This window comes from Rhinichthys klamathensis, unplaced genomic scaffold (genome assembly GCF_029890125.1).
Source record: "Rhinichthys klamathensis goyatoka isolate OS25496 unplaced genomic scaffold, OSU_Roscu_1.1 h1tg000277l_1, whole genome shotgun sequence".
In the NCBI taxonomy this organism is placed as follows: domain Eukaryota; kingdom Metazoa; phylum Chordata; class Actinopteri; order Cypriniformes; family Leuciscidae; genus Rhinichthys; species Rhinichthys klamathensis.
The window spans coordinates 1,347,508-1,357,965 of record NW_026606796.1 but is presented as its reverse complement, the minus strand read 5'-3'; the positions used below and the strand labels follow the sequence as shown (position 1 = coordinate 1,357,965).

Here is a 10,458-nt window from a genome sequence, read left to right as displayed (position 1 = left end):
CAAGCAGTCTATGTGTGTGAATGTGGAGTCTATGTAAAACTGAAAAGAAAAATAAGAAACAAATTAGATTTGTCCAAATAAAAAATTACGTATTTAGGCCACGCCCACATGGGGGTGGGGGGAGACAGTACGTCTCCATTGACTTTGCGAGAGGCTGCCTCCTTGTCATAACAAAAAACAAAACAATGTCTAAAAACTGGATTAAATTATAAATGATAAAAATAAATAAAAACTATACATTTTTATAAGCTGTCGACCCCCAAAAACGGTTTTCAGGACATAAAAGTGGATCAATGAGACAGAGCGCTACTCGAACTACTCTGAGAACTGCCCACTGGAACGCGACATGATATTGTAAAAAAAAAAAAAAAAAAAAAACATTCATCATTTTAACCATGTCGATTGCTTATTTCACCACCCTATGTGAACCTAAGAGGAGGAGATATATTGAGAAGTTAAATTGTATTGGTCTGTCAGTGCCCCTTTTCCTTACCTTCCTTTTTTGGGAAAAATTATCCGACTGAATGGCCCAACGTGAAATAGGCCTACCCTGATATCTACAACTATTTGATCGAATCACCAGGTAACAGCATAATTTCACCTACGATCAAAACACACACTGTGACTAAAATAATGGGACAAGTTAGCTTTTAGAAAGCTATATACCGGTATATATGTGTGCAAGTGTAGCTTGGGTCAATTGGTATTCGTCCAAAAGCTTTCTATATCAGATAAATGCTATTATTTTGAACGATGGTTTGTTGTAAAAAGAAAAGAAGTGTATGACATTAAAAGTATTTTGAGTGGCAGGATAGGATCCCAGAATTTACCCATTCTTCCTGCTGATGCTTCACGTCTTATTGCCTGTATCCACTTTTGTCTCCTTAAAGGCTGGCTTTTACGGTTCGGAAGCTTATAAAAATGTATTTCTGGGTTGTTACTACTGTCAGGATTTACTAAAGACACGCAGTGAAAAAAATAGCGTGGAAAGTTTTTGTAGATGTTTCCCTTTCAGCAGGGGCGGACTGGGACCAAAAAGTGGCCCTGGACTTTCTGGCCCACAGCAGCCCACCACATCTCACATCACAACACATTGACCCATTAATGTGCAGAATATTTTTTAACACCTAGCATACAAATATAACACAATACAAAAATAAATGCTATTTAAACATTTATTTTAGGTAACACAACATATATTAGGTCATATTTGTAAAACCAAAGGGAAACAAACAGAAGAACATTAAGACACACAACATTATTAATATAAAACTATAAAGACAGCATATCAGCTAGCTAATCAGGGGGAGCTAGAGCCACCAGAGCCTGTTGAACTGCAACTCTTCGCGCCAAATGACGCTAGGGAGTCGGCTTTCATCTGCGCGGCCTGGGCTGCGTTCCAGTCCAAAATTGTCATGCCCTTCACTTGCTAACTTCCCTCCGTCTTGTTCACTCGGATGTACGTCATTGCTTACGTTGCACGAAGGAGTCAATCTGCAATTGGCTGAATTGGAACGTCCTAAGCCCTTGCTCACTTGGAATCAGCCATGGAGTTGATTTATTATTTAAATTTTTTTTTTCCTTTAAGAATTTGTTTAATGCAGCATCAAAATGTATATAGGTGTGTTTGGGTTGTTTTAAATTAAATATAAATAATTAATATATCAGAGTTGTTTGTGGTGGCGGTGATTAGACGATATCTGCGGTGACGTCACAATTGTGTTGCATTGTGGTATATGGAGCTGCCTGAAGTGTACATATGAAGTAGACTCGCTCCCTCGGACAAAATCGAGGGAACAAGTGTCTGTCCATATAAACTTCCCTTGTCCACTTCACGAAGTGGAACGCACTTCAAAATGGCGGCAGGGATTCCCCGAGGGGAAGTGCTTAGGGAAGTTCGCAAGTGCGTGTCTAAAAGTGGACTGGAACGCAGCCTTGGTGTGTTTCCAGGACGTGAACGAGGGCGTGTTTCAAGATACGCAATGGAGTAGACCAAACTAATTAACAGGGAGAGAGGGCAATAATACACTCACATGCATGCACACGAAACACACTCCTTGTCGGCCGCGCCCGCGCGATCGATTCCCTCATCCATTTGCGTAGAAAATGTAATATTATGATTTCCGTCATTTTTTTTATATATATATTTTTATATATATTTGTGTACCGGGCAGGTGTTCTGACGATTCATGCTACCCATCGAGATTTGCTACTTAATGGTCATGCGCATGTGCAGACGCACAGTTTTTTATAACAAAAGGTACATTTTCATGTGTTATATTGTAATTTCCCTTTAAAAATGCTAACTAGCATATGAATATGTGTACGGTCAGCCAGCTGAACAATAATAACTGAAAGTTTCAGTTACTAAGGAAAAGTGTGCTTTGACAAGTCAAAGATGAATATTTGATGATAATTTTTAATTTTCACACCGTTTTAAAAATAAAAACAGTAGTCTAAAGTATACAGTAGCTACTCATAACTTAGAATTGTATTATAATTGTATTTCATATAATATTAATCGACATTCTGTGATCGATTCGCGTTACGGTAGCATTTTTCGACAAGGCAGCACAAATCGTCAGAACACCGGCCCCTATTGGCCAGCGGCCCACCGGGAAAAGTCCCAGTGCTCCAGATGGCCAGTCCGCCCCTGCCTTTCAGTCGAAAAATGTATGGGATTTAAATAAAATATGGTAGTATAGTATCATGCTACAGTGCATTCTATCAGTTGCAGTCCTGGCGCCTCCTCAACATACTGTACAATGCCATGTACTTTACATTCACATCACATGTTAACACAGAGGTCGAGTTACACTCATGGGATATACTGCAATTCACAAAAGTTCATTATTTGCATGTGCTTTAAAGCCTGGCCGGTTAAAAATTAGTCCGTGTCTGTGCCGATGTCCGTGTCGATGTCCGTGTGCCCGTGCCGTTGTCCGTGTCGGTGCCAGTGTGCGTGTGTCAATGCCGGTGTCCGTGCCGGTGTTTGTGCCAGTGACCATGTCATTGCCGGTGCCGGTGTGTCCGTGCTGGTGCCGGTTTCCATGCCAGTGCTGGTGTTTGTGCCGGTGTGTAGGTGCCGGTTTCCATGCCGGTGTCCATGCCAGTGTGTAGGTGCAGGTTTCTGTGCCGGTGTCAATGCCGGTGCCGGTGTCCGTGCCGGTGTCCGCGCCGGTGTGTCTATGCCGGAGCCAGTGCCCGTGCCGGTGTGTCCGTGTCCGTGCCGGTGTCAAAGATAGTTTTAAGGGATACAATTATTGACCGCAGGCCCAGGGGGACTCTGGTTCCTTGAATGGCATCATGGGCGAAGTGAGGTTAAACACTGCCATTCAGCCAAGTGACCAGGAGGAGCGAGGCACTTTGTCTCAGTCACAGTATTAAGAGAGACCTTGCTGGCACTGAAGGCATGTAGATTTCAACTAGACCATCTTTTTGAAGTTTTACCTTATACAATTTTACTTGTGTCAATTAACTTATAACACAAATGAAGTGTATTTTAAAATAAATTGATATTTTTATTCAACTAAAAAAAGTTTTATTGCATCACGATCTAAACAGTATAGTTTTCAATCCACATTCAGGGATTTTGTGTAATATTTAAGCAAGACCAACTTAACAACCCCAAACAAACAAACAAAAACAGGAATAATGTACCTTTTGCAGGTAGGATAATTATTTAAAATTATGCATGACTTTTAAATGTAGGCCTACTGCTACTGTTTGTTATTATTGCCCAAAGGCACTAGAGAATTACATAATTTTAGAAACATAATTTCTCTATCGTTTGTGCTCATTAAAAATTAAGAGATACGTTTTTCACTTAACTCTTAGGCTGTCCATTGTGATGATATGATTGCACATTCAGACCGCAAACAATACACTTTTTGATAAGAGATTACGACAATATTTGAAATTTTACCACAATTACCCTGGGCACTTAAATAAATATTATATTTATTATTATAACGTTATTATAATATCCAACATGTTTAATGTGATAATCACATTTTCGCTAAGCAACAAGCAAGTACATTAGGCCTAATTTACCTCAATCTAGAACCCTTATGGGTGTGTTGTATATGGGTCTGCTGCTAAGACAGCTTTAAATAAACTAGACAGAGTGCAGAGTCGAGGTTTAAGATTATGTTGTGGAGCCATGAAGACAACTCCAGTGGCAGCCATCCAAGTAGAGATGGGGGAGTTGCCTTTAGATCTCAGAAGAGACCAGCTTAGCCTGGTTTTTTGGGCAAACCTTAAAGGTCATAGGGAAGACCATTTGAGTCAATCTACATTGGTAGAGTGTCAAGAGAGACAGAATGGTAGAAAAAGTAGTTTTGGGTGGACTATTGGACAGAAAATAAATGAGATGGAAATAGCCTTGTTGGATATAAGTCCCACAGTAGTATTTTCAAGAGTTCCTTTATGGACTCTTGAAGATCTTTCAGTTGATCTCAGTCTTTTGGAGGAAACTAAGAATGGGGATATAGATAGTAATATGGTGCAGGGGTATTTAGTTGAAAGATATGGGGATAGGATTATAATGTACACAGATGGGTCCAAAAGGGATGGGAGAGTGGGGGTGGCTTTTGTTATTCCAAAATTAAAAGTAGCAACACAAAAAAGAATTAATGATAATTTAGCAGTCTATACAGCAGAACTAATTGCTATTTTAATGGCACTCTCTTGGGCTGTGAGTAACAGGCCAAGAAGTTTAGTAATTGCTTCAGACTCAGCGTCAGCTCTGATGAGTATTCAGAACATAAATTCACAATCTAGACAAGACATTGTTGTAGAAATTGTCCAAATGGCTAGTACATTAATTAAAACTGGAGTCAATGTTGGACTTGTATGGGTTCCTGCCCACAAAGGAGTAATAGGGAATGAGTTGGCTGATAAGTATGCAAAAAAGGCAACAGAAATGGAGTATATAAGTTTAAGCATTAAGTATAGTAAAGAAGAGGTGAAATCAATCATTAAAAGAAAGATAAAGGAGAAGTGGCAAGTGTTGTGGGATAATGGTCAGACTGGTAGGAGACTATATAATATCCAAAAAAGAGTGGGGGTGAGTAGAAGTACTTGCAGAAATACACAGGAGGAGAACATCATTTCAAGAATGAGACTTGGGCATACAGGCTTAAACAGTACATTATTTTTAATGGAAAAACATGCTGATGGGAGGTGTAGTGTATGTAACACACAGGATACCATAGAACATGCTATTGAAGAATGTACTAGATATAGTAATGAGAGACAACAGTTAATCCAGCAGCTAGAAGATGAAGAGATACCTTTGAAAGTAAGAGATATTTTGCTAAGGAATTCGGGAGATTTTTGTTTTGGGGTTTTATTTTCCTTTTTTAGAAGAACAGGTTTAATAAAGATAATTTAAGTGTAGGGAAATAATTTATCCAGACCTACACTCCATTTCAGAAGGTGGCGGTAATGCAACCAGACGTTATTTGCCAACCGCCATAAAAACAAGAAGAAGAAGAAGAAGAAGAAGAAGAAGAATCTAGAACCCACCGGAACTTTAGCAGTAGCGGCCTGTACCCGGGGAACTTTAATGTGTTGCACCAATAGGTTAGTGTTTTGTAACATGTTTTTGAAGGGTGAGTAATATGCACATACCTTCATCATTTAAACCAGGTAATGCTTCACCATCTTCTGTTTAAAATACGTGTTAAAAGCCGTTTTAATTACATATTTAGTCACGCGATCATTATATACACAGAAATGGGAAAGGATTGATAATCGGTTTAACAGAATGGATGTTAGCATGCTCAGTTACATTCTGGATGATTTAAAGTTGTACTGTAACAGGACTTTTTATTCTGTTGTATTGTTTGGTTATCGGGTTATCGGTAGAGAAATACTTAATTGTTGTTTAGATTGACTATACAGCTTAATGATGGTAAATTAACGTAGTAGCAAATAAAAGGCTTAAGTTATACTGTAAATTGTTTCATAATTTCATTATGCTATTTCATTATGCTATTATTCATTATGCATAGTTTCATTATACTATCGTTCAAAAGTTTGGTGTTGGTTTCTCACCAAGGCTGCATTTTAGTATTGTGAAATGTTACAATTTAAAAGGATATTTTAATATTAAATATAAAATATATTTTAATGTATTTTGAAAATGTTATGTATTCCTGTGATGGCTGAATTTTCTGCATCATTACTCCAGTCTTCAGTGTCACATGATCCTTCAGAAATCATTCTAATATGCTGATTTGGTGTTCAAGAAACTTTTATTATGATTATCAATGTTGAAAACAATTGTGCTAAACCATAATATGTTTTTCAGGATACTTTAATGAATAGAAATAAATAAATAAAAAACAGGATTCATATGAAAAACCAATATACAAGTCCTCTGTCACTTTTGTTAAATTAAATAAATTCTTGCTTCTTGCTGAATTAAAGTATTATTTTCTAAATGATTCTGAACTTTGAACGGTAGATGGACTTACGTACTTGTAAAAATATGTCTGTTAAATTTTTTATGTGTGTCATCATTTTCTTTAATAAACCATTTATTCACGTCTAGGTGCAAGGCCGCCTTTATTTGAGTTATGGACTGACACACAGTTTGTGTAATGTAATCCATCATTTAGTAATCATATCTGTCCTTGTCTTATGTTTTAGGTGAAACAAACCTGTCTTGAGGGGATTCCACTCGTAATTCTAGGATTATGCTATTACCGTTACTTCTTCGTGGGTGCACTGCAAAGCACTATATACAGGAAGCACTTTCTAGCACTCGGTTATGCTTTAATTGCTGCAACATCAGAGGACTAGCCACATCCAGCGTCCAGCTCTTCCTCAGGAGAACCCCACAGCGATTCCTCAACCAGTCACGAGGAGCTAAAACTCACAAGAGGAAACATCAGAGCCAGGAAGATGACTGGAAGAAAAGGAACAAGACCATCCTGACATACATTGCGGCTGCCGGAGTGGGAATGATTGGCATGTCATATGCTTCTGTTCCTCTCTACAGACTGTACTGTCAGGTCAGTATTAGATTGATAATCTCAAAGCCATTTTTGGTGGATTTATAGTATTACAATAACATGTTCCTCTCTTACTTCAGGCAACAGGACTGGGAGGCACAGCAGTAGCTGGACATGACACAGACCAAGTGGAGACTATGAAGCCAATTAGGGAGCGTATTATTAAAGTGACCTTTAATGCAGACACACATGCCAGCATGCAATGGAACTTCCGTCCACAGCAATCAGAGATTTACGTAAGATTATAACATTTTTTTGTGACAATCTTTTTATTCAGTTTTAAAATGTATTGTTATATGCAACAAACATTTGTGTATAATACAATATATATATATATATATATATATATATATATATATGACAGAGCAAAAAAATGATTTGTGATAACTTTGGAAATTTATTAAATTAAAAACTTAAATAATTGCAAATAAAGTATTCATTCCCTTCTCTGGGGCGCTTGTAAATATTACTACACTTCTAGTGGAGTTTACCTGTGGTAAATTCAATTGAATGGGTATGATTTGGAAAGGCACACCCCTCTCAATAAAAGGACTAACTGCTGAAAATGCAAATCAGAGCAAAAACCAAGCCATGACGTCAAAAGAACTGCCTGTAGACCTCAGAGACAGGATTGTATCAAGACACAGATCTGTTGAAGACTGGAAAAAATTCTGCTGTATTGAAAGTTCACAGAAGCATGTAGCCTCCATAATAATCCTTTATGGAAGAAGTTTGCACCAACCAGGGCTCTTCCTAGAGCTGGCCTCCTGGCCAAACTGAGCAATCGATGGAGAAGGGCCTTGATTAGAGTCGTGACCAAAGAAGCTGATGGTCACTCTGGTTGAGCTCCATGATCATATATGGAGATGGGAGAAATTTACAGATGGACAAACATCATTGCAACACTCCACCTATCTGGGCTTTATAGTAGAGTGGCCAGACTCAAGCTTCTCTTCCCTGAAGAGACAAGACAACCCACTTGGAATTTGCAAAAAAGCTCCTAAACGACTCTCTCAGACTGAAAAAAACGATGAAGGAAACCAGGCACTGCTCATCACCTGCACAGTACCTTCCTAACTGTAAAGAGTGGTGGTAGCAGCATCATGCTGTAGGGATGTTTTCACCAGCAGGGACTGGGGGACTCTTCAGGGTCGAAGTAAAGCTCAACGCAGCAAAATATAGTGTTAATGAAAACATAGTCATGAGCATTCAGAACCTTGCACTGGGCAGAAGATCCACCTTCGAACAGGACAATGACCCTATGCACACAGCTAAGACAATACAAGAGTGACAACTCTGTGAATGTCCTTTAGAGGCACAGACAGAGCCTGGGCTTGAACCTAATCGAACATCTCTGGAGAAACCTCAACATGCCTGTCCACCGACAGTCCCCATCCAACCTGACAGAGCTTGAGAGGATCTGAGGAGAAGAATGGCAGAAAATCGACAAATGCAGATGTGTAAAGCTTGTCACATCATACCCAAAAAGACTTTAAAGGTGCTTTAACTAAGTACTGAGTTAAGGATTTGAATACTTTCAGTTTTTCCTTCTTAATAAATGTGCAAAGTTGTCACAGATCTGTTTTTTTCTTGGTCATTATGGTGTATGGAGTGTAGATTGATGGGATAAAAAGTAATTTAAAGTACCGTAGTTTAATGCAGCAACATAAAACAATGTGAAAAAGATAAAAGGGTTTGAAGTTTGAACACTTCCTGCCAGTACTAAATATTGGGAAATATAGGAATGATATAAATTTGGAAATATAGGAATATTCAGGAATGCCCTTTTAATGTGGGAATTCCATAAACAACATGTTTTTCATATAATGTCTGAAGGTTGAGACTATCCAAGTTGATTATTCTATGTTTGAACGTTTTCCCAGGTTGTACCAGGGGAAACTGCACTGGCTTTTTATAAGGCACGGAATCCCACAGGCAAACCAGTGATAGGAATTTCAACCTACAATGTTGTACCTTTTGATGCTGGGCAATATTTTAATAAGATACAGGTAAATATGTGATGCATTTAAATTAATCCATACTAACATTAGTATTATAATCTGTACATTTATGTTACAATTTATTTGTTAAAGTTGACATCTGTATGCAGAAATGTATGTAATCTATCCATGTATTACCTTCTTAGCTCACTGAATAGTGTGCTAAATTCTAATACACTGCTTTGTTTTTCCATCAGTGTTTCTGTTTCGAGGAACAGAGGTTAAACCCACATGAGGAGGTAGACATGCCTGTATTCTTCTACATTGATCCAGAGTTTGATGAAGACCCCAGGATGGCACGAGTAGACAATATTATACTCTCATACACCTTTTTTGAAGCCAAGGAAGGACAGCGGTTACCAATCCCTGGTTATAGCTAATTATGCATTATTCAGAGACTTTTAATCAGAATTATCTTCAGGAGATTGTGTTCTGTAATCATTTTGATACTGATTACTACATGTGATAATGTCTGAATAGTCTGAATCAAATGGTTATATCAAAAATTTAAGAGTGATCAAAGCTGATCATTTGTCTGTGAATGTTATGGTTAAGACAATAAAATTTAAGCTCTTGTTTTTGCACAAGCTATAACCCGTTGATATCAAATCACTAAACTTGTATATGCAACATTTGTGCATTTGTGTCAATATAGTCCTTAGGACGCTAGAGGGCAGCATTTGTGCACGTTTATTTTATTTTGTGCACATGATTCAAAACTTAATTGCATTGGAGTGAAAACAATAACGTGTGTTGTGCCGCTTTTTTTGGTCATTTTGGAATAAATAATATTACAGGGCATGTAATGTTGCCGCTTAAAAAAATTAATCTGTGCTAGATTTTTTCGATATCATACAGCTGTAACAGATACATGTTATATAATGCATGTGCTCTCAGTGGATCCCCAGTGAACAATATTGAGCAAGAACACTATGCTGAAACATGTTTTACATAAGCAGAGATAAGTCACAGAATGAGATCATAGTTGATGCAGGGGGTCCATAAGAGGATATATGAAACAAAACAAAAAACTTATTTAATTTCTATTTTTCTAAATATTGATCTGTAAATGTAGTCGTGGATGTATTATAATAGTGTTAGATATAATGAAGTATATCATTAGTGTTGGCTGGAGTGTTTTTAAAGGCTGAAAACCTGATGCAAAACACTATCATGGTAAAATATACAAAAAAACTAACACGCATTAATGGATTTGATAGCCTTTTATTCTCAAACTTAAATATAGTTATAAAGTACTGCGATTTTAGAAGAGATAAACTACAGTAACCTGTCTAGAAACTACAATAATATTACGTCATTAAAGCACTACGTAATTCTTCGTGCCCCGGAAAACAACAAACCCGAGCACGCGCTTGTAGCGCGCTGGAGCGCTGACGCGGGATCAGCTGAGCCACCGTCCGCGCGACAAAACTTAA

General features: G+C 37.9%; 1 protein-coding gene across 2 annotated transcripts; it reads left to right on the top strand.

Moving 5' to 3' along the window:
• The first annotated feature begins 5,530 nt into the window (after positions 1-5,530).
• LOC130102815 (cytochrome c oxidase assembly protein COX11, mitochondrial) lies at positions 5,531-9,597 on the top strand. Of its 2 annotated transcripts, none has more exons than XM_056268867.1 (5): positions 5,531-5,615; positions 6,658-7,022; positions 7,103-7,258; positions 8,906-9,031; positions 9,220-9,597. In XM_056268867.1, the coding sequence occupies exons 2-5, from the start codon at positions 6,705-6,707 to the stop codon at positions 9,400-9,402; spliced, it is 783 nt and encodes a 260-aa protein (XP_056124842.1). In that variant the 5' UTR covers positions 5,531-5,615; positions 6,658-6,704; the 3' UTR covers positions 9,403-9,597. The 2 variants fall into 2 exon arrangements, with proteins under 2 accessions (XP_056124842.1, XP_056124841.1); XM_056268866.1 differs by having other exon boundaries at positions 5,564-5,652.
• Positions 9,598-10,458: the final 861 nt, after the last annotated feature.

Coding starts and splice junctions, on each gene's coding strand:
- LOC130102815 (XM_056268867.1), top strand. CDS start 6,705: ATGCTATTACCGTTACTTCTTCGTGGGTGCACTGCAAAGCACTATATA. Junction 7,259..8,905: donor CACAGCAATCAGAGATTTAC/GTAAGATTATAA, acceptor ACGTTTTCCCAG/GTTGTACCAGGGGAAACTGC. Junction 9,032..9,219: donor AATATTTTAATAAGATACAG/GTAAATATGTGA, acceptor TTTTTCCATCAG/TGTTTCTGTTTCGAGGAACA.